Below are 25,285 nucleotides of genomic sequence, written 5' to 3'. Positions count from 1 at the left end.
ATGGTACTCTTTTGACAAAGTAAGATAGTTTGTCACCCTACCTTTATGAGCTTCAAAACTATATTTAACATTGGAATTACACAATAATCTTTACAGATAATGAAAGCCAAGGCTTTATTTTGTTGAAATCTGGTGAAACCCCAAAACAGCCTAAATCAATATTTTTTCCTCAAATCACATGTCTACACAAACGGGTCAGTGCTACATGTGACTGATTTAGGTAGGTCACATATGTGTATTGTTACCTTTAACATGCATAATGTCAATACCATCGATCATCAAAATGCTTAGCAGCAGCATGAGAATAAATGGAACGTCAACGACAACATCACCATATATCATCGTCATAGAAAAGGTTTGTTGTGGCCCCAAAGTCACACATTGGGGAAATCATAGCACACTTAACCATAATTCTTCAACAAGCATGAAATACACAATTGGAAAGACTTCATATAAAATCATATAAGAATATATCATGCAGTCACACAGTTATAATACAATTCCACATGGTTCATGTATCAATCATGTGTAATGTTTCCTGCAGGATTCTTACCTGTTCAACTCACATCGATGAAGCCAAACACTCTCAGCCTTCGTCTGTAGAAGAGACACGGAGACTTCAGTCTGTGATCATTTGATCTGTGACTGCTGGCACACCCTATCCTCCTAACTTCACTGCCAGGCTAGAAACCTGCCAGGTTCGGCAGGTTCCTGCCCATTTGAGCGGTTTTGAATTTGATTGAACAGGTCAAAATTGGTTTGGGCAGGTGAACTAAATTTGAGCTGGTTTGAGATCAGTTTGGTGGTTTTCAATTGCGTACTCCATCCAATCAGTCACCATGACAGCCACGTGGGGTCAGTCAGGGGGACTGCGTAAACCCTGTTGTGAGAGGAGATTATGTTTGTGTGCAATCAATCTGATCGTCTGTGAACCTCTGAGACTCTGGGGTTAAATGCTGAAGAAAATGTGGTCCGGTTTATAGCAAAGCTGAGATTATAGTCTATTTAAATTAAAAGATTCAAGATTCAAGATTTTTATTGTCACTCCGTAGTACAAGTATCGTGTGTGAAATGCTTGTGCTGTAGACTCCGTTACAACATAGTGCAAAATAACAGGGCATATAGGTGCAGGAAAACAAGAGAAACAACAAGCAATAAGGCAGTAAAGCAATAAGACAAGCCAAAGACAGTGACATATTCACTGCACATACTGTAGGTGCAAATGGCATGGACATACTTTAAACATAATTAAACATAATTAACATTCTGTTTGCACAGGTGCAAATAGCATATACCTAATTAAACATACAATTAAACATTACACATACATAATGGTAGCAGCTACAGTACAGTACAGTACAGCTACTCCACTATTTGTGTATGTTTAGGAGTCTCGTGGCCTGCGGGAAGAAACTGTCCCTCAAGCGATTTGTGCGTGCTTTTGGGACCCTGTATCTCCTCCCTGAGGGTAACAGGGAGAACAGGCTGTTGTGGGGGTGGTTTGTGTCTTTGATGATCTTCAGGGACCTCCTGAGGCACCGCTGATTATACAGTTCCTGCAGTTCAGGCAGCTCACATCCTGTTACGTGCTGGGCCGCGCGCCTCACCCTTCTTAGCACCCTGCGGTCCATAGTGGTGCAGTTCCCGTACCAGGAGGTGAAGCAGCCAGTCAGCAGACTTTCAATGGTGCCTCTGTAGAAGTCCCTGAGGATTTTTGGCCTTAGCCCAAAGTTCTTCAGGCGCCTGAGTCCGTGTAGTCGCTGTTGGGCCTTTTTGACAACAGTGGCGGTGTGGCTGGCCCATGTCAGGTACTGGTGGATGTTGACTCCCAGGTACTTGAAGCTGTCCACCCTTTCCACCACTGTGCCATTGATGGTGATTGGGGGTGTGCGCCCCCCCCTCCTGTAGTCTACAATGATCTCCTTGGTCTTGGAGACGTTTAAAGAGAGGTGGTTGTCCTGGCACCATTGTTCCAGGGCCCCCACCTCCTCTCTGTAGGCCGTCTCGTTGCTCCTGGAGATCAGCCCCACGACTGCTGTGTCGTCTGCAAACTTCACGATGGTGTTCGAAGTTTGAGTCGCCACGCAGTCGTGGGTGTAGAGGTCGTACCAGAAGGGGCTGGAGACGCACCCCTGGGGCGCTCCTATGCTGATGGTCAGTTGGGAGGATGAGAGGTTGCCCACTCTCACCACCTGGCGGTGGTCTGTCAGAAAGTCCAGGATCCAGTCACACATTGCTGTGCTTAGTCCCAGATCCTTGAGCTTGCTTACCAGCCTGGAGGGTACTATGGTGTTGAATGCTGAGCTGTAGTCCACGAACAGCATTCTTACATAGGTGTCCTTCCCCTCCAGGTGGGAGAGGGCGGTGTGACGCACGTGTGCTACTGCATCCGCTGTGCTCCTGTTGGGGCGGTATGCAAATTGTAGCGGGTCGTGGTCCGGGGGGAGTGTGGGGCAGATCTGTGATATAAGCAGCTTTCTGAAGCACTTGCTGGCTATGGGCGTGAGGGCTATTGGGCGCCAGTCGTAACTTGAGGCTGGTCACTTTCTGCTGTTTGGGAATGGGGATGATCGTTGCTGCTTTGAAGCAGGAGGGAACTTGCCAGAGGGAAAGGGACTGGTTAAAAATGTCTGTGAATACGCCTGCCAGCTGGTGGGCGCAGGCCTTGAGGACACGCCCAGGGATGCCGTCCGGGCGGCCGCCGCCTTGCGTGGATTGATACGCAAGAACGACCGGCGGACTTCATCCTCAGTGATGGCGAGAGGGTGGTCCAGATCTGTGGGGAGGGGGGGTGGGGGTTGTGGTTGTGAGTGGGGGCGGGGAGGGTGTGTGTGTGTGGGGGGGGGGGGGGGGGACTGTGGGTGGGAGGGGGGGTTGGTGGTTAGGTGGGAGTGGAGGGGAGGTGGGGGTGGATTAGAGAAGAGGGCACTGGGGGATGGGTGGGGGTGAGTAGGGGGTTGGTGGGGGGGGCACTGAGGGGTGGGGGGGGTTGTGGGGGAGGAGAGGAGGAGGGGTTGTGGGGCGGTGGGGGTGGGGGGGGGAGGTGTGGTGGTGGGTTGGGGGGTGGGCGCTCTGGCAGAGGGGTCGAACCTAACAGAAGAAGGAAGTCAGAGTTTGCTTCTATTTTATACCATGTTGTTTTGAAGTTGAACTACTAAATGCAAAAATGATCACATATACAAAGGGGGGGAAAGCACGATTCAGGATCGTGTCTGTACACAAAAGCCACTTCTTAACATGCAGTGGAATCCGTATTATAACCTGCTCCTAGCCGGTTGGCCTGCATGTTAAACAACAATTAGCCGGCCTACGCGCACTCCCGCGAGTCCGTATCATATTCACCTCGCTCGCCGGTGTAAGATCCGGATTAGCGCAAAAGGAGCTGCAGTTAAACAGTGGCAGGTCATTATCCGCAGATACGGGTGTGGCTCTTCGTGACTCACTTCACTTCACTTCACGTTCACTAGTTTTTCCGCCCCCTGTATGTTGAGTGTTGGTGAAAAATAAAAATATAGCAGACGTTTTCGTTAGTGTAGAGCGCCGTTTAAAAGCCACACAAGCAGCATCAGTCCCGCCGGCCAGCGCTGGACCCGCTGTGAGGAAACACACAGGAGGAAACTGAAATGTCAAAACAGACATCCCTTGCTAGGCCAGTCCTTTTTTTTATCGAGATCATGCAACAAGTAGCCTTCAGGCAAGCAAGACGGCAGGAAAGAAACAGAAGCGTGCCTGCCGCCGTCAAAAGCGAAAGCGACCCGACGTAGGCTGTCAATTTAGCGGAGGTAAAAAGCCTTTTTACCTACTGGGGCGAATCAATCAATCAATCAATCAATCAATGGCTTGGTTCATATGATGAGGAGATGAATCAAAATGCTTACCACAAATAAAGCCACATGGGAGCCGAGAACCAGTGCAGGAGAGCTGCCGCGCAGGTGCCAGGTGAGTGGGAGAGATTAAGGTGCCTACGTAGCCTATTGCTGGGTATTCAAGTTGTGCGCTGTCGCACTTATTACTTTTAGCTAACGCTACGTTGTTTTTTCATCAAGGCAATGTCCAGAAGATATGGGTTCATGAGTGTCTGCAAATGCAGATATATAGGCTACAGTAGGAGCATGCATGCATGTTGTCTGTTTCAATAACGAAAGCATCCTGTGCCGACCAATTAAATATTCTTGCTGCGAAATCGGCCTCTTAATGACAACACTGGAATAAATAAGATCGACTGCGACTATAGAGGCTATAAAGAATGGACTATAGAGAAATAAATGGATTCGAAACGTTTATTTAGGAAACATAGTGGCCGGTAAATATTCGATAGGACCGGAATTTTGGAACATTACCGGCTGCACTGGCCATCTGGGAAAATGTCTAGCAGAATCCCTGGTTTGGTTACAAATTCGCTAAAGCTGTTTCCTATCACATTTCTTGTTTTCGATACATGCTACCGCGCCGGTAGCATCAAACAGGGCAAAAAGCTTATATTCACACAGGTCATTCTTCTAGAGTAGTGGTTCAACCTGTGCAAGACCCTCTTGGGAGGACTGACCACTTGCCTCTGACCCCTTGCTCAGTGGTCCCGGTGTGGATCCTCTTGGACTTGGACTGCCCATGGACTGCCCATGCTCTCTTCCATTCCTAATAAGGCTTTGGTTTCTCCTGCATGCAGGGTCTAAGCTTTGGGTGCTGCTAGGCTGTGAGAGGCTGTCTTCTTGCTGTCTTGTTTGAACTTGATTTTGTCTGTGTGTGTTTCTTTGTTTACAACATTCTTTAGAGCTATCTTGGCTGAGGTTCAGGATCAGAGTCACCTCACTTCACCTCCAGCACTCCCCTGTCATTTCCCTTCAAGTAGCTACCTGTGTGCAGCATACCTACTGTACGTGTTCAAACTCATGGAGAGTGAAAAGGTGAGATAGCAGGGAGGGGTGGTCACACACTAAAACACACAACTCATTCACTTCATGGGCTGATTTTGGGATCAAAAAGGTGACTCACCTACTCACCTAAAGGTGGTGTTTTGTGTAGCGCAGTGCAGTGCAGTGCAGCTCTCTCTCTCTCTCTTCTCTGCACAGAGGAAGACAGTTTGTGTCACTTATTCATGCAAGAAACTCAACTCAACTAACGCACGCACGCACACGCACACACACGCACGCACGCACGCACACATGCATGCACACACACACACACACACAGGCACGCACACATGCACACACACACACACACACACACACACACACACACACACACACACACACACACACACACACACACACTACAGGATCATAGGGGCTGCCATCATGCCTGGGAGAAATTATCTAGCTTGGTGTGCAAATCTAGGTGAAAATGTCAACAATAGATCCCGCTGGGGTCATGCCTATGTTCCCCGGGTTCTATGTTCCCCGCTCCTGCTAAAAAGGGTTCCCCGGGTCCTATGTTCCCCGCTCCCGAAAAAGGGTCCTATGTTCCCTGGGTCCTATGTTCCCCGCTCCTGAAAAAGGGTCCTATGTTCCCCGGGTCCTATGTTCCCCGCTCCCGAAAAAGGGTCCTATGTTCCCCGGGTCCTATGTTCCCCGCTCCCAAAAAAGGGTCCTATATTCCCCGGGTCCTATGTTCCCTGCTCCCGAAAAAGGGTCCTATGTTCCCCGAGTCCTATGTTCCCCGGGTCCTATGTTCCCCGCTCGTATGCGTAAAGTCGGCGAGTGCAAACCACAATATCTCGAGGTTGTGAGACTTCATTGACGGACTGCATGAGGGAAAGCTCGAGTCTATAGGCTCAGATATATCCACACATTCAGCAGCAGGAGCAGCAACATGCTATCCATAATATTACATTTTTCAGAGAGAGAGAGAGAGAGAGAGAGAGAGAGAGAGATCAATATTTGCAACATTGACGCAGCACAAATCACCTCTGCCTATATAACCCACAGACATGCACAAGTTCTGTATAGCCATTCAAATAAATTGTTTAATTTCGCTTGATATGTAGCCTAGCCCCAGGCTATTATATTTTGGTATTCAAAGTAGTCTAAGTAAGAACTGGTGATAAACTGCCACCTTTTAGCTGTCAGGGGAGGTGATTTATCCGCTAAAGAAAGCCATTAAAGCAGGCCTATTTGTTTTTGTTGCCTATAAGTCCACATGCTCTATTAATGAAATAAAAAATATATAATATAAAAAAAACATTGGGAAACATATCAAGTGAAATTAAACTATTTATTTGAATGGCTTTACAGAACTTGTGCATGTCTGTGGGTTATATACTGTAGGCAGAGGCGATTTGTGCTGCGTCAATGTTGCAAATATTGATCTCTCTCTCTCTCTCTCTCTGAAAAATGTAATATTATGGATAGCATGTTGCTGCTGCTGCCGCCGCGCAGTCACCAACTTATAATTTATTTTTACTGTCGGACTCGAATGTGTGCATCTGAGCCTATAGACTTGAGCTTTCCCTCATGCAGTCTGTCAATGAAGTCTCACAACCTGGAGATATTGCGGTTTGCACTCGCCGACTTTACGCATACGAGCGGGGAACATAGGACCCGGGGAACATAGGACCCTTTTTCGGGAGTGGGGAACATAGGACCCTTTTTCGGGAGCGGGGAACATAGGACCCGGGGAACATATAACCCTTTTTAGCAGGAGCGGGGAACATAGAACCCGGGGAACATAGGTACGCTCCTATCCCGCCAACAGCACCAGGCCAATGGCAAACTAGTGACAATGAAGGCTGAGTGTTGCGTTGCCTCAGGTCTCCTGTGTCGGAGCAAAAAGCACGGAGCACTTGAACACCAGCAGTGGGTTGCACCAGCTGTGCATAAGTTGAAACGTAAGCTAGTTTGAACGTAAAGTCTCACTAAGTCTGAGTTTACGCACTACTAAAAATATTTGGGTTGCACCAAGTGAAATAGTTACAACTTAGGCATGAGTTAGAACTTAAATTTTACACCTACGTATTACTAGATGTAAAGTCCTCCGTAAAATAGCAGTTGGCACGGATTGCAACTTGGCACCGTGGCGCATCGTGGTTTTGCGTCCGCAACGCGCTCTCCGTGATCAATTATTACACCCTTTGATATTCATGACTCACACTTTTGTTTCCCACAAGCTGCAGCACTGCATACAAATTAAAATAACAGCAACAATTTAGTGAGGCAGGATGGTGGTAAATTAGCCTACAATACTGATGAAGAGCTCACAGATAAACGTTAACAGTAATATGAACCTAAACGAACGTTACTCAATAACGTTCTCATTTGGTTAGTGTTGATGAAATATGAAAGCACTAATTTGCGGTGGGCAAGATTTTTTCACTCCACTTAATTAAACAAGCGTAAATAAACACCGTTTCCACCGTGCTTTTCACTGATTGGCTACAGGAAGTGAAAACCTCATTTTCCGCGACACTATTTTGGTTAGTATGGACTTTAGGGTCTACTAGTTAAGATGTATCTTACGTCTCCGTGGTGCAACTAAACAAAGACACAACTTTAGTGTCAAACTAGTTTGAACGTAGCAGTTAGTGTGGACTTTACACCCCAACTTAAGAGATAACTTCCGTTCAGCTGGTGCAGGCTGCTGTAGAGTCTCTTTGCCCGAGCTCAGGGTGTAAGCTAGGGTTGGCTACTATGATTGGTGTGTGTGTGTGTGTGTGTGTGTGTGTGTGTGTGTGTGCGTGCGTGCGTGCAGCTCAGGCACCCCCCTGTCATTTTTTCCCTTTACAGGCAACCTGCCCAGCCTACCTGCTTGTTCTTGTTCGTTCCCCAGTCTCTGTCTCTCTGTCTGTCTGTCTGTCACTCTCTCTCCTCTGCTCACATCTGCATAGCGGAAGACAGTTTGTGTCACTATAGTTTCAATGCCAGACCCCTGAGAGTTCTTCAGCTGATACTCTACAGTGCCTTTTAAACATGAAGTCTGCATCATGTCAGGCTAGAGAGAGCAGGATATTTTCAGGTTTTACCTTTTTAAACATGAGGGGTCTTTGTTTAGAAACAACAGGATATGAGCCGTTTTTTCTGCCAGTGGGCGGGGGGGGGGGGGGGGGGGTGGCGGTTGCATGTATCGATAACAAGAAATGTGATAGGAAACAGCTTTAGCGAATTTGTAACCAAACTCCATTCAAAAACATGCCTATTTTAACAGAGGGTCAGTCACACAACACTGCCTGCCTCAAATGGCTGCCTCACATGTTAGCGACAAATCTGGAGACTTCAAAAACATACCGTTTTAACGGAGTCCATTCCGACAATGAGGGGTGGCAATGTGCCAAAAATGAGCGCGATTGATTTGATTGATTGATCACTGGGCCTATGTCTCACTTTTTCTGACATGGATCAGCAGCGCAGCAGTAAGCTGTCTCCTCTCCTCGGTGTGATGCACGGACATGCCTGCCTGCATAGCCGAAGCGCGTTGGGATCCCTAGCTCTACCAAACAATTCAAAGCCGTTTGCAGCACTTGAGGAAACCGCGAGTTTGCTCGTTTAATTCGTTGATATAAGCGATTGCCCGAACGATTCATTAATTAATAAACTAGTGAACGTGAAGTGAAGTGAAGTGAGTCACGAAGAGCCACACCCGCCCACTCAGATGGATCTGCGGATAATGACCTGCCACTGTTTAACAGCAGCAGCGCTTGCGTGGAAGCGGATCTTACACCGGCGGCCGAGGTGAATAAGATACGGACTCACGGGAGTGCGCGTAGGCTGGCTAATTTTTGTTTAACATGCAGGCTAACCAGCTAGGAGCAGGTTATAATACGGATTCCACTGCATGTTAAGAAGTGGCTTATGAGAGGGGGAGAGAGAAGCCACCTTCAGACATGAAGTCCGGGTCAGATTCAGATTCAGATTCAGATTCATTTATTTAAAGAATGGGACTTTACACATTAATGAACAGTACAGCCGTACAGTAAATATGCCAGGTTGTAGCCCAAGGGCTAGTTTCCACCTGTAGTCCCATGGCAGGTTGATGTAGTCATGAAAGCGAAAGAAAAACCAATAATACAACAAAGATTAAAAGTACAGAAAGTTAGTAAAACCAAAAATGATTAAAACACACAGTTAATAGTACCAGAAAAAAATTAATAGTATAAAAGGTTAGTGAAACCTAAAATAAATAAAATAAATAAAACACACAGAGCATGCTGCAAAACATGGCAAAATCGTTAATTGTGATCACATTGTTGGTTTGATCTGAGCCATATTTTCAACTGGCCTTTGAAGGTGGCGAGACTCGGGCATTCTCTGATCGAGGGAGGTAGATTATTCCAGAGAGTGCTTCCCATGAAGGATAGGGTCCTCTGACTAAAGGAAGTTTTTCTAAAGGGGACCTCACAGACCTTGTTCGTAATGGCTCGGGTCAGGTCAGGGTTGCTTGTGTAACGGCGTTGTGTAGGTGGTACTTGCAGCAACCCATGTTAAGGGCTTGTCCAGGGGTGGATTCGAACTGCCGACCCTCGGCTTGGGAGTCCAGCATGTTAACCGCAACACCAAGAGAGCTAGCTCCCTTGGCGGAGCTGGTTAACATGCCTTTATACCTGGGGAGTGAGTTTAACCAATCCACTCGCTACCACTCGGGACTCACGAGGAATCCGTGCTGATTCAACTCGGTTACACTTGCACTGAGCCTGACCCGGGCGATACGTGAAGTGTACCCTGTCAGACATGAGGCATGTTGCTTTCATACATGTGGAGCACCTCCGGGTGTAAAGTGGAGAGGGGGTGGAGGTGGGTGTAATTGGGCCATGACGACACAATGGGACGTTGTAAAACTGAGCACACAGCTGCACTTCATGCATGGAAGACAACTGTCTGATCATAGGCTACAGCCTTAATGGCTGCGTTTCCCAAAAGCTTCTTAGCGCTAAGAAGCTTCTTTAACCCTTCTTAAAGCTCCCGTAAGAAGCAAACGCGTTTCCCAATTGCTTCTTAGCCTAAGATGATATTTCGTTAAGAAGGCATGCGTTTCCTGTCTGTCATGCGGCGCGCAGATATCAACACAAAGTCGGGGCTGAGAAATGAAATGCAGCAAGTTGGTGATTCTATTCATGTGCTGATACGGTCGTTTGAGAGTGAAACCTGTAGTACTGTGTTCATTGTTACTTTAATAATGAACGCAGTACTACATTAAAGTTTAATGGAACGTTTCTCACTGAATCACTGTACATCTGCGGAGGTCTGCCTGCCTGACTTGCCTCGCGCAGTCAGAGGCAGAGGCATCTTTGCTGACAGCTCCGCCTCCTCACTTCATCATGAAAGTAGGAGCGCTTGTGCTGGTGTCCCGAATGAAAATGCGGCAGAATCGACGTAATTTAGAAATTAGATTGGTGCTTTCTATGAATCGAGATCGCGATTTTATTTTGTTTAATCGTGCAGCCCTAACGCCAGTAACCGCTTGCAAGCCTCCAGACAGACAGACATGCTGTTAGACAGATCAGTAACAGCCTACAGACAGACAGACAGGCTAGACAGATCAGTAACAGCCTCGAGACAGGCAGACAGACAGACAGACAGACAGGCTGTTAGACAGATCAGTAACAGTCTCCAGACAGACAGACAGGATGTTAGACAGATCAGTAACAGCCTCCAGACAGACAGACAGACAGACAGACAGACAGGCTGTTAGACAGATCAGTAACAGCCTCCAGACAGACAGACAGGCTGTTAGATAGATGAGTAACAGTCTCCAGACAGACAGACAGGATGTTAGACAGATCAGTAACAGCCTCCAGACAGACAGACAGACAGACAGACAGACAGGCTGTTAGACAGATCAGTAACAGCCTCCAGACAGACAGACAGACAGACAGACAGACAGGCTGTTAGACAGATCAGTAACAGCCTCCAGACAGACAGACAGACAGACAGGATGTTAGACAGATCAGTAACAGCCTCCAGACGACAGTCAGGATGTTAGACAGATCAGTAACAGCCTGCAGACAGACAGACAGACAGACAGACAGACAGACAGGATGTTAGACAGGTCAGTAACAGCCTCCAGACAGACAGACAGACAGACAGACAGACAGACAGACAGACAGACAGGATGTTAGACAGATCAGTAACAGCCTCCAGACAGACAGACAGGCTGTTAGACAGATCAGTAACAGCCTCCAGACAGACAGACAGGATGTTAGACAGATCAGTAACAGCCTGCAGACAGACAGACAGACAGACAGACAGGATGTTAGACAGGTCAGTAACAGCCTCCAGACAGACAGACATGCTGTTAGACAGATCAGTAACAGCCTCCAGACAGACAGACAGACAGACAGACAGACATGCTGTTAGACAGATCAGTAACAGCCTCCAGACAGACAGACAGACAGACAGACAGACAGACAGACAGACATGCTGTTAGACAGATCAGTAACAGCCTCCAGACAGACAGACAGACAGACAGGATCTTAGACAGATCAGTAACAGCCTCCAGACAGACAGACAGGATGTTAGACAGATCAGTAACAGCCTCCAGACAGACAGACAGACAGACAGACAGACAGACAGACAGACAGACAGACAGACATGCTGTTAGACAGATCAGTAACAGCCTCCAGACAGACAGACAGACAGACAGGATGTTAGACAGGTCAGTAACAGCCTCCAGACAGACAGACAGACAGACAGACAGGCTGTTAGGCAGGTCAGCGACACACAGCCTGCAAGCCTCCAGAAAGACAGACAGGATGTTAGACAGGTCAGTAACAGCCTCCAGACAGACCAGACAGACAGACAGACAGACAGACAGGATGTTAGACAGGTCAGTAACAGCTAGCCTGGGTAAACCCAGCCCCCAGTGACCTGCTCTCAGGCTCACCCTGCTTACAGTCACAAGGGTCTGGCCTCCCACCTATGGTAATCGATTTCTAGCGGTTGTTGCGCCCCCCCCCCGATAGACCACTCCATTACGCAACCGTCATCCAACCAGCTTAGTGCACAGAGCACATGCGCAGTGCAGCAGATGGCGTCATCACTCTGCGACCTTTGTTGTTAGCACGTGAGCTACCTACACTTTCATTCACTAGGCTACTGCTAGCTAACGACCACAACAGCAGCGCGATGGCTACCACCAATGTGAACGATTTTTGCAGGTTGTGTAAGAGAAACCTTCGTTCTAAAGGCAAGTTGGGCAGCTGCAAACCACTCGAGAAGGGGATATTTCTACGCCTGGAGAGGGTTGGTGTAAAACTACACCAACAGGAGAGCAAATCCTGTTGGATTTGCCAAACGTGTTCCAATTTCATTTCAAGAGCAGAGGAAACATTGAATACTCTCCAGAAATGGAAACGGAGTGAAGAATCAAGCTCAGAACAACCAACGCTGGTAGCAACGCCAATAAAACCACAGACACTGAATGCAAGAGCCTTTGCCAGTCTGCAGACTTCATCCTCTGGCGCTGTTCGCCTCAGGACTTGAAGGCCTAACGTTGTACCATGGACTGTATACATTCTGTGCTAATAATGCTAGCATGCTAACATCCTTTTCACACACACACACTGAATATACCGAAATGCTAGATTTGATCATGGACTTAACGCTAATGTTAATCAAAAACGGCCGCAGTCATAACGGTAAGGTGTGTTTGACCTAATTGAAATATTAACGTTAATGCCCTCACATTTCAGCGTGGTTACAGATAAACCTATTTAACGCTAGCTAGCTACAGTAGATTTTTGGAGGCGTTAATGTGAATGTCATGACCTAGTGAGCGTAGTATTATACTGTATATTATACATAATCCAGATGTAACCTAGCTATAGCTAGATGTTAAGAGGTTAGCGTGAATGCGACTGAGACCTGACATTACTGGCTTGATATCATATTCCAGATGCAACCTAGCTAGATAAGCTCCACACTGCTGTATGAGTAGCTACAATCAAATGTATCAAGCCTTGATATCATATTCCAGATCCAACCTAGCTAGCTAGATGTTAAGAGGTAGGAATATACCGAAATGCTAGACTTGATCGTGGACTTAATGTTAATCAAAAACGGCCACACTCATAACGTTAAGGTGTGTTTGACCTAGCTAGAAATATTAACGTTAATGCACTCGCATTTCAGCGTGGTTACAGATGTAGCTGACGCTAGCTAGCTACAGTAGATTTTTGGAGGCTATAGCGTTAACGCGAATGTCATGACCTAGTGAGCGTAGTGTTATACTGTATATTATACATAATCCAGATCATATTCCAGATGCAACCTAGCTAGATGTTAAGCTCCACACTGCTGTATGAGTACAATCAAATGTATCAAGCCTTGATATCATATTCCAACGTGAATTCAGCTGAGGGGTTCGCTCCAGAACGAGACTGTTGCGTTCAATATTTATACACGTTACTGTGCAGTAGTTAGTGCAGGCTAGTTAATTGTTGGAAGTAAGGTTTTTGAATTCTAAAAGGCTCACAGCACATGTTGTTTCTGACTTGGATTGATTAATCAAAATTTTCAAAATCTTTACTACTGTAGGCCTACTGTCCATTAATAATGACATCAGGTGACAAGCTGAAATGTCAATTCTTATAGCAAATCTAGGTAAATTTCAGACTTTAACGTAGTGTCCTGTCTTGTCTGAAGTGAATACAAGTGACCTATATTTTTCAATCCTGTCTTTGAATAAAAGTTGTACATTGTGTTATACTTGAAAACCATGTCTCTGCTCCCTTATTTGTGTCACAATTACAACAAATCTGTATGGTTTATCTGTTGGCATTAAACCGTGGTATTTCCTTGGGTGATATTCCATATTTGTCATTAAACCTAGCTGTTCACATCTGCATTTTCTACAAATTGGGCTAAATTTGCAATGATAAATCAAAGCCACGTGAGATATCACAAGTACTTTTATTAAAAAACAAAATAAAATGCAAAGAGAGGTTTCCTTCTCTAACTATTGGTGCGTTCACAAAATATTTACACAATGAGATTTTTTTTTATAAATAATCATCAATAACGTGGATAATGATGATGACATCTGCAGCTGCTGGACGAGAGACAGAAGAAACTACGAACCGAAGATTGGAGCAGAGGACATGACTACAGAGAAACTTAACCGACCAGCACTCTGCTTCAATCAATGAATGCTTTATATTTATTGAAATTAAATATGGTGATATCTGGTGGTCTGAAATTACTCTCTCTAGCTACAATATGAAGTTCTGTTGGCTGCCATTAACCTCACAAATCAATCATTGCAGCCGGACTGGTCATTTGGTTCAGCATCAAAATGGGCTGAGAGATTGAGTAGGCTAAATAAACAATACACATGAGAATTACAGTTAACGTTACAGCATTTAATAACGTTAATTTTCGTGTACCCGATGCCAAGATATTTTGTCACTTTGTTTTCATCAAGTTCTCTGGACTTATACACAAGCTCACAGCGTCCTAACAGGTTAACGTTATAATCTCAGGAGAGATTGAGTAGGCTAAATAAACCATACACATGAGACCATGCCCAAATGGTCTACTGCCCAGAAGCGTCACTTTACATGTTTGGTAGGGAATTATTTTAATTATGTTAAACCAGCGTTTATCTTCCATAATGGATTAAATCATAATCACAATGCTATGAAGACATTAGCTGATCACCACAGAGCTGCACAGACAAGTTTATCAGATAATTTCGCCGTAAAATGTGTCCAGGTGATCAGCTCTGAAGCCCCGGCTTGTATGGTCCGCTAAAATCCGATTTCGATATAGGTGTTATTTTGATCAACAGACCTAGCATCACATTATTCAGTTTAAGGATCCTTATGTGGAAACATTTTGAGAACCACTGTTTTGAAGTACTATTACTATAGCTGTTTTCATTCTCACATGACAATACAACAGAATAGAGTATCAAACAAAAACATTTTTATTCGGTTCCACCATGATTCCCACATTAACATTAACAGCTGTTTTCACTTGAATTTCCTCAACGTAGTTGCATAGCCATATAGCTAGCCATATAGCTAGTAGCTAGCTCGGGAGCTATGCTTTAGAGAGGCCAAATGCTAACGGCTAGGTAGTGCTAAGCCGCTGCAGCTGTTACACGTCATTGACAAAGACGCACTCTCTGATTGGCCGATCACGGCGGGACTGATGTTGGCAGTCACGCCGTCACTCATTGGCTGCGGGTCTGCGTGGGTCATTCAATTGCCCCAGAAATCGATTTGAATGGCTCGGGGTCTAGACGCTAGTGACTGGGAACTGAGAGAGCAGGTCACGTGGGGGCTGGGTTTACCTAGGCTAAGTAACAGCCTCCAGACAGACAGACAGACAGACAGAATGTTAGCCGGTCAGCCTCCAGACAGACAGACAGACAGGATGTTAGACAGGTCACTAACAGCCTCCAGACCATGGATGTATTCAAAGAACTGGATAGGGGACGAGCCACGCCCACCCATGCATTCGGACGGAGGCTGCTCACTGTCGCATGAAGTCATCATGGGGGGTTTTTCTTCCTGGTTTTACTTCCTGACCATGCGGCCCAATGCGAAGTGCACATGTGTGCCATGACGTAGGCCTATTCCATGACGTCTCCCACCCCTCCCATCCATGGATGTATTAAAAGAATGAAATACACCCGTATACGGCTCTTAGTGGCTTCTGAAGAAAAAATTACCCCATGCATAATTTTTTGTTTTGATAATTAATCGTCGTTTCATACTTTGAGTGACACCCGGAAAACATTCCCCTGGGTTTAACAGCTGCCAGGGTCCCCATGCAAGTGGATGGGAATTTTCCTTTCTGGGCTGCATGGCATCACGTGACTTGCAATACAGAGCTTCGCCACCATGTTCAAATGGCTTCACAGCCCAGCGCTATTCCTGGGGGCTTGCTCCAGACAGACAGACAGACAGACAGGATGTTAGACAGATCAGTAACAGCCTCCAGACAGACAGACAGGATGTTCGACAGAGGGAGTCCCAACACGCTTCAGCTATTGCAGGCAGGCAGGTCCGGTGCATCACAGAGGAGGGACACAGCATGAAGTAAAAGGAAGGAAACTGGAGCAGCTCGGACTATTCAATGCCTTTTATTAAAGGAACACTCTGCCCATTTTCAACCAGCTTTGTATCATTAGAACATCAGTAGTATATCAGAAAACTGTAAACTGTTTTGAAGTCTGTCATTTAATTTGACAGCTATTGAGTGTTAAAGTGTGGACCAGTGACATCACTGGTCCACACTAACTCAAATTAATAACTCATTAACTCAAATCAACTCTCAATAACTGTCAAACTACATGAATGATGAATAGTTTGACAGTTATTGAGAGTTGATTTGATACTTTAACACTCAATAACTGTCAAATTAAATGACAGACTTCAAAACCGTTTACAGTTTTCTGATATACTACTGATGTTCTAATGATACAAAGCTGGTTGAAAATGGGCGGAGTGTTCCTTTAAGGTGCAAAGTAACAGGACAGACGTTTCGACGCATATGCGTCTGATGAAGAATATATATATATATTATTTTTAAGAACCTCAGCATAAGACAAGACACCGCTTTATGTACTGTACTGCTGCACCCACATAGCCTGCTTACTCTCACTCTCACGTCTTCTGATGAAGACGCCATATATATATACATATATATATATATATATATATATATATATATATATATATATATATATATATATATATATATATATATATATAAACAAAATACAAATGTATATATACAGTATATATATAATATATATAATATACAGTATATATAATGTATGAACAAAATACAAATATATATATATATATATATATATATATATATATATATATACATTATATATACTGTATATTATATATATTATATATATACTGTATATATATTTGTATTTTGTTCATAGAATGCATTAAGGATATGTTTATTGTTACCTTTAACATTCAGGCATTAAAAGGCTTTCTATCCACAATGCTTCTTGATATTGAAGGTGATTTTTCATCAGATGGGATAGACCATTAATGATGGCTTTCATCAAAATGCTTAGCTGCAGCAGTCATGTGACCTGCTATTATCCAAATCACTCACATTGACCATGAAACACATTTTGAGTTGAATACGCTGTTGGAAAGTTGGGAATGTAAGCTTTCAGGTGATATCAAAATGATCATGGTACTCTTTTCACAAAGTAAGCTAGGTTGTCACCCTTTACCTTTATGAGCTTCAAAACTATATTTAACATTGGAATTTAACAATACCCTTTATACAGATCGAAAGCCAAGGCTTTATTTTGCTGAAATCTGGTGAAACCCCAAAACAGCCTAAATCAATATTTTTTCCTAAAATCACATGTCTACACAAACGGGTCAGTGCTACATGTGACTGATTTTGTCAGAGTAGGTCACATATGTATATTGTTACCTTTAACATGCATAATGTCAATACCATCGATCATCAAAATGCTTAGCAGCAGCATGAGAATAAATGGAACGTCAACGACAACATCACCATATATCATCGTCATAGAAAAGGTTTGTTGTGGCCCCAAAGTCACACATTGGGGAAATCATAATTAACCATAATTCTTCAACAAGCATGAAATACACAATTGGAAAGACTTATAAAATCATATAAGAATATATCATACAGTCACACAGTTATAATACAATTCCACATGGTTCATGTATCAATCATGTGTAATGTTTCCTGCAGGATTCTTACCTGTTCAACTCACATCGATGAAGCCAAACAGACTCTCAGCCTTCGTCTGTAGAAGAGACACGGAGACTTCAGTCTGTGATCATTTGATCTGTGACTGCTGGCACACCCTATCCTCCTAACTTCACTGCCAGGCTAGAAACCTGCCAGGTTGGGCAGGTTCCTGCCCATTTGAGCGGTTTTGAATTTGACTCCATCCAATCAGTCACCATGACAGCCACGTGGGGTCAGTCAGGGGGACTGCGTAAACCCTGTTGTGGGAGGAGATGATGTTTGTGTGCAATCAATCTGATCGTCTGTGAACCTCTGAGACTCTGGGGTTAAATGCTGGAGAAAATGTGGTCCTGTTTATAGCAGAGCTGAGATTATAATCTATTTAAATGAAAAGATTCAAGATTCAAGATTCAAGATTTTTATTGTCACTCCGTAGTACAAGTATCATGTGTGAAATGCTTGTGCTGTAGACTCCGTTACAACATAGTGCAAAATAACAGGGCATATAGGTGCAGGAAAACAAGAGAAACAACAAGCAATAAGGCAGTAAAGCAATAAGACAAGCCAAAGACAGTGACATATTCACTGCACATACTGTAGGTGCAAATGGCATGGACATACTTTAAACATAATTAAACATAATTAACATTCTGTTTGCACAGGTGCAAATAGCATATACCTAATTAAACATACAATTAAACATTACACATACATAATGGTAGCAGCTACAGTACAGTACAGTACAGCTACTACACTATTTGTGTATGTTAAGGAGTCTCGTGGCCTGCGGGAAGAAACTGTCCCTCAAGCGATTTGTGCGTGCTTTTGGGACCCTGTATCTCCTCCCTGAGGGTAACAGGGAGAACAGGCTGTTGTGGGGGTGGTTTGTGTCTTTGATGATCTTCAGGGACCTCCTGAGGCACCGCTGATTATACAGTTCCTGCAGTTCAGGCAGCTCACATCCTGTTACGTGCTGGGCCGTGGGCCTCACCCTTCTTAGCGCCCTGCGGTCCATGGTGGTGCAGTTCCCGTACCAGGTGGTGAAGCAGCCAGTCAGCAGACTTTCAATGGTTCCTCTGTAGAAGTCCCTGAGGATTTTTGGCCTTAGCCCAAAGTTCTTCAGGCGCCTGAGTCCGTGTAGTCGCTGTTGGGCCTTTTTGACAACAGTGGCGGTGTGGCTGGCCCATGTCAGGTACTGGTGGATGTTGACTCCCAGGTACTTGAAGCTGTCCACCCTTTCCACCACTGTGCCATTGATGGTGATTGGGGGTGTGCGCCCCCCCCCCTCCTGTAGTCTACAATGATCTCCTTGGTCTTGGAGACGTTTAGAGAGAGGTGGTTGTCCTGGCACCATTGTTGGCCCCCACCTCCTCTCTGTAGGCCGTCTCGTCGCTCCTGGAGATCAGCCCCACGACTGCTGTGTCGTCTGCAAACTTCACGATGGTGTTCGAAGTTTGAGTCGCCACGCAGTCGTGGGTGTAGAGGTCGTAACAGAAGGGGCTGGAGACGCACCCCTGGGGCACTCCTATGCTGATGGTCAGTTGGGAGGATGAGAGGTTGCCCACTCTCACCACCTGGCGGTGGTCTGTCAGAAAGTCCAGGATCCAGTCACACATTGCTGTGTTTGGCAGAGGGGTCGAACCTAGCAGAAGAAGGAAGTCAGAGTTTGCTTCTATTTTATACCATGTTGGTTCGAAGTGGAACTACTAAATGCAAAAATGATCACATATACAAAGGGGGGGAAAGCACGATTCAGGATCATGTGTGTACACAAAGTGTCATTATCAGGTTTACTGTGTATATTGTAATTGGTACAGGGGGATGGGGGGGGGTGTTTTGGGCATGTTTTCTTCTTAAAAAATGTGGGGCTGTTTTTGAACAGTTTTTGGGCTGGAAACCATCCGTCTTTAACTGGCAACACTGCTAGAAGCCTCGGTATGCACTAGACCAGTCTGAGAGACCACAGATCACATCAGGAGGCATGTCTTTAATGTGTCAACAACAGTGAAATAAAGAGTATAACACAGAAATAGAATGCATGGAGCTGTGCCAATATCACCACATTTCACTATCAAATAGACTTTTTATCAGATTAAATGTGTAAATAGTTATTTTAGGCGCGTGTGGGGTCAAACAGGGCAAAAAGCTTATATTCACACAGGTCATTCTTCTAGAGCAGTGGTTCAACCTGTGGTACAAGACCCTCTTGGGAGGACTGACCACTTGCCTCTGACCCTTTGCTCAGTGGTCCCGGTGTGGATCCTCTTGGACTTGGACTGCCCATGGACTGCCCATGCTCTCTTTCATTCCTAATAAGGCTTTGGGTTCTCCTGCATGCAGCGTCTAAGCTTTGGGTGCTGCTAGGCTGTGAGAGGCTGTCTTCTTGCTGTCTTGTTTGAACTTGATTTTGTCTGTGTGTGTTTCTTTGTTTACAACATTCTTTAGAGCTATCTTGGCTGAGATTCAGGATCAGTCTCCTCACTTCACCTCCGGCGCTCACACAAAAACACACAACTCATTCACTTCAGGGGCTGATTTTGGGATCAAAAAGGTGACTCACCTACTCACCTAAAGGTGGTGTTTTATGTAGCGCAGTCTCTCTCTCCCTCTCTCTCTCTCTCTCTCTCTCTCTCTCTCTCTCTCCCTCTCTCCCTCTCTCTCTCTCTCTCTCTATCTCTCTCTCTCTCCCTCTCTCTCCCTCTCTCCCCTCTCTCTCTCTCTCTCTCTCTCTCTCTCTCTCTCCCTCTCTCCCTCTCTCTCTCTCTCTCTCTATCTCTCTCTCTCTCCCTCTCTCCCTCTCTCTCTCTCTCTCTCTATCTCTCTCTCTCTCCCTCTCTCTCTCTCTCTCTCTCTCTCTCTCCCTCTCTCTATCTCTATCTCTCTCTCTCTCCCTCTCTCTCTCTCTCTCTCTCTCTCTCTCCTCTGCACAGAGGAAGACAGTTTGTGTCACTTATTCATGCAAGAAACTCAACTCAACTAAACATGATGAATGTTCAGTTCATTCAGTCCTTAGTTTATATGTCAAAACAAAACAAAAGTTGTTTATATGTCAAAACAAAACAAAAAGTTGCACTTGAACAGCCTCTACTTGGTGGATTCATAGTAGCTGCCCCCGCCCCCCACCCCCCACCAAAACACACGCACACACACACACACACACATGCACACACACACACACACACACACACGCACGCACACACACACGCACGCAAGCACGTTGCCTCAGGTCTCCTGTGTCGGAGCCAAAAAGTTGCACCTGAACACCTGTAGAGTCTCTTTGCCCGGGCTCAGTGTTGCGTAGTCTAGGCTAGGTTGGCTACTATGATTTTGTGTGTGTGTGTGTGTGTGTGTGTGTGTGTGTGTGTGTGTGTGTGTGTGTGTGTGTGTGTGTGTGTGTGTGTGTGTGTGTGTGTGTGTGTGTGTGTGTGTGTTTCCTCGTTTACAACATTCTTTTGAGCCATATTTGCTGAGGTTTGTCGAGCAGCTCAGGCACTCCCCTGTCATTTTTTCCCTTTACAGGCAACCTGCCCAGCCTACCTGCTTGTTCTTGTTCATTCCCCATATGTCTGTCTGTCTGTCTGTCTGTCTGTCTGTCTGTCTGTCTGTCTGTCTCTCTCTCTCTCTCTCTCTCTCTCTCTCTCTCTCTCTCTCTCTCTCTCTCTCTCTCTCTCTGTCTGTCCTCTCCTCACATCTGCAGAGCGGAAGACAGTTTGTGTCACTATAGTCTCAACACCAGACCCATGAGAGTTCTTCAGCTGATACTCTACGTTATTGCATGCTGCACATCTCTCTCTGGGTCTCATACACTATGAGAGGGGGAGAGAGAAGCCACTTTCAGACATGAAGTCCGGATCATGCTCAGGGTTGCTTGCCCTGAATGTATGTATGTATGTATGTATGTATGTATGTAAGATACATACATAGTACATACATACATAGCCTACATACATAGCCTACATACATACATACATACATACATACATACATACATAGCCTACATACATAGCCTACATACATAGCCTACATACATACATACATACATACATACATACATACATACACACATACATACATACACATACATACATACATACATACATACATACATACATACATACATACATACATACATACATACATATAAACTAACCAACCAACAAGAATCACATTGCAAGACTGGACAACAACAGTATATTGGATAAGATAGCCACATTAAACATTACAACAGGCATCCAGTGAATATAATTTATTAATATTATAATAATTTATAAAGAGCTGCTTATAGAAAAGGCCTCTACTTGATCTCCTCATTTAGATCATAGCATTAAAGTCGAGCTGAACCCAAACATTTCTTTTCTTTTCTTTTAGTTCAAATACCTGGTTATGCAGTGCACCTATTTAATAATGTATGCCCAAAAAAATCACAAAAATCAAATTCCTTTAGTTTTTTCACACTTTTTCACATCAAAAGTTCATTTTTCAAGATTTCATTGATAACATCAATCTACAGTTTGCTGACGTCACCTAGTACTATCAAATTTCTACCCCATTACAACCAATCATATCACGACATGCAGCTGTCAATCAAATCTTAATTTCAGGATAATTTTCTCTTCCAAATGAAGTAGAAAATGGCGCCTAGTGCCTGTTATCTGGCAGAATTCCTATCCCATAAACTAACTACTAACTTGGCCAATTGTTAGAAACATGAACAAAAAACAAAAACTATAATCTCTAAGAATGCAAAGAAATGTAACTGGCTCGTTAAAACGCGCATTCCAGGAATATCGTATTTACAGAAATAGCGTGAATGGCGCGCGCTTGAGAGCATGGTTGTCAGGGGTCGCCCCTCTGAGATTCCAGGCGGGCGGGCAGCACCCATGCATCGGATTGCCCGCTCGCTCCGCACGAAGCAGCTGGCTGCCTGGTACTCTGCGGATCCCACTCGCGTAGCACGACAACAGGCTGAATCCCACTCGATTTGGGGGTGGAACACGCCATGATTGACCAATGCCAAAGCCAGTCGACAGAATTGTCAAATAAAATCATCGACACCGTGTATGGTCCGCCTCTCAATTTGTTTTCAGTCTGAAACGGACTCAGATGCACGTGACGAATGGGTTCAGCTCGACTTTAAGTTTAAAAATCCAAAAGGTTTCCCTTTGAAGGAGTCTCTGTAGGCGATCATCACCTCTAAATGGTCTCCTTCACTAGTTCTAAACCCTCCATCTTCACTAAAGAATCATTGCTGTTGTGTACCTCTTTGAAGTGTTTGGCCATGTGTTTGGATCATCTTCATTCTGTGTTCCGATCACATATTTGTGTTCCGACAGTCCGTCCTGGAGGCGTCTTTTCGTGCGTCCTACATTAAAAAAAAAACAATTACATGAACAGGCGAGGCGTCTCGCATAACAGTTTTTCAGGAAGGAGCTAAGCGTGTGTCAACCATGTCTGTCCTTAAAGTTCATCCACATAGGAAGCCACCCCTGAGGTGTTTCAAATGCCAGAGGTATGGTCATATTGCAGCTGCTTGCTGAGGAGTTAGAAGGTGTGGGAAGTGTGGGGGCGAACATGAGATGTTTGACTGTAAAGCAATGGAAGCTGTGGTGGAGCAGTGGAGAGTGTGAGCAGTATAAAGGTGCGTTCACACCGACCTATTAAAGTTTTTCGCTGGCGTCGAGTTTACATACAAAGTCAATGCAAACGAGCGATTGAGCGTATATTCGCCTGGGAGAAAAATCGCTGGCCGTCCGAGCGGCAGAGACAGAGCAATAGGGAGAAAATACGCTCGTCGCCCGAGATGAAATATTCCAACTCGAGCGAAAATACGCTGGCATCAGTCGCTCGCCGCTCAACGCTGATTGGCTGCCGTGTGAGAGCGAGTCAAGGTTCACACTGGCTTGGAACAAACCGCTGGTTTATTGTGTGGCAACAAACCACATTGACAGGCTGACAGCTGACATGAAGTGAAGTCTGTACTACCGGTATGGAGCTCGCATTAGGAGCACGCTGATAGGCTTTAGCTTGTAAACAATGACGGTGGCTCGTAGTGGACAAACATCATAACATTGCGTAACGTTATATCCCCCACATGTCCGTCATTTCGTGTGCCTGTTGATGAGCGATTTAAACAGAGCGACAGAGCGATTCCAAAGGGTTGAATCAAGCGACAGAGCGAAAAATAAATATCTCGGTGTGAACGCACCTTAACTCATTCACCGCCAATGACGTCTTTGACGTGTTATCAGAAATAGCCCTCCCCGCCAATGACGTGTTTGACGTGTTTTTGTTTTTATTACTGCAGGGCGTAGTTTAAACACTTCCCCAGCCTGTCACATGGTATCAGGTCCCTATCATCTAAGACAACACGTGAACAAACACATACCGCAGCTGTTGTTTTGAAATTGAGCAGGAGGAAAAGCAGAAAACTGGTAACGCTTCCTTGTGCAGACAGGAGAAACGCCATTGAAACGCGCCTCGGCGCGCTGCACGAGCTGGAGTCGCCTTCCTCTGTGCCAGCCGGGAGAAAGTAATCAAGAGATGTGTTTGATCATCGGAGGAATGAGGAAATGATCGATCAGTTTGCGAGGGCGGTGAGGACGTGTTGAATAGCCGAGGGGAAAACGGAACGATCAGATAGCAGGGGATATGACAGGGAGACATGGACGAGGAAGGGTGCAAAATAAACACACAACAGCAAGGCACAAGGCAGAAGCGGGAGTCAGAGCAGCCCGCTGTCCTTTCTCAAGAGCTATTCAGTTGGTTCATGTAATCGCTGGGCTGCGTGCCCTCCAGTGTTGCTCCTGGCCAATCCCAGCGCCACAGGGCGTGGTTATTGCTTATCATATGTGGGGTTAGAAATCTAAAAGGGGGATCGTGTGTGTGTGTGTGTGTGTGTGTGTGTGTGTGTGTGTCTGTCTGTCTGTCTGTCTGTCTGTCTGTCTGTCTGTCTGTCTGTCTGCACACTCACTCACACCGAGTAAACTGTATTGTTGAATGTAAAAAAAAAAGCACTTCATGTGTATATATATATATATATATATTTTTTTTTTTGTCATTTGTGTCCTAACGAATAATATTTACATGTCTGATGTCAATACAGTTCAAAATAAAAGAATTGAGAGCGAGTTCTGCATGAGATTGTGTGCATAAATACATAAATGCCATTTTCTGCAATTTCTTTTCTCAGAGAGACATTTTGGGGGAAAACAGGGTGTATATAAATGGCTATAAGTAGAGTACAGAACATGCTAAAAGCTCACTTTTTTTCCCCTGGTGAACCCAGAGACGTACATCTTCATTTTGAGGTATTGCAAATCACTCTGGTGCTAATAGATAATTTACTGTGGGTCTTGAAAGATGACCAACAATTATGAAAATCTTTGGCCTGTGCTAAATATTGGCAGTCCTAAACTGGCGGTGAATGAGTTAAGCAGGCTATGAGGGTGCAGCAATGGAAGCTGTGGTGGAGGAGTGGAGAGTGTGAGCAGTATAAGCAGGCTATGAGGGTGCAGCAGTACAGTACATAAAGTGATGTCTTGTCTTTTTCTGACGCTCTTAAAAAGACTGAAACATGAGGTGACACAGGTGGAATGAGAGAAAGGGCAGCGATAGCGCCTCCACAGGTCGCATGTGTAGCAGAGGAA

General features: G+C 45.1%; 1 protein-coding gene across 8 annotated transcripts in view; it reads right to left on the bottom strand.

The window, feature by feature from the left end:
* LOC310779932 (NLR family CARD domain-containing protein 3-like) overlaps window positions 1–25,285 on the bottom strand; it is a 90,953-nt gene that overhangs the window by 46,844 nt on the left and 18,824 nt on the right. For 2 of the 8 annotated variants that reach the window (XR_014552874.1, XR_014552876.1), the window contains exons 7-11: window positions 22,899–23,001; window positions 17,649–17,694; window positions 7,737–7,811; window positions 5,001–5,061; window positions 554–597 (exon numbers count right to left, since the gene is read on the bottom strand). Coding sequence is in view for 3 of the 8 variants with exons in the window: in XM_083640453.1 (XP_083496579.1) it covers window positions 22,935–23,001 (67 nt within the window). In the remaining 5 variants the exon portion in view is untranslated. Of the gene's footprint in view, window positions 1–553; window positions 598–4,992; window positions 5,062–7,736; window positions 7,812–17,648; window positions 17,695–18,041; window positions 19,282–20,840; window positions 21,446–22,898; window positions 23,002–25,285 lie in introns of those variants that run through there. The other 6 variants (XM_083640453.1, XM_083640454.1, XR_014552875.1 and 3 more) reach the window with 5 other exon arrangements.

This window comes from Poromitra crassiceps, assembly GCF_964638095.1.
Source record: "Poromitra crassiceps genome assembly, chromosome: 7".
Classification (NCBI taxonomy): domain Eukaryota; kingdom Metazoa; phylum Chordata; class Actinopteri; order Beryciformes; family Melamphaidae; genus Poromitra; species Poromitra crassiceps.
Note: the sequence above shows the minus strand (reverse complement) of the source record. Positions and strands in the feature narration are given on the sequence as shown.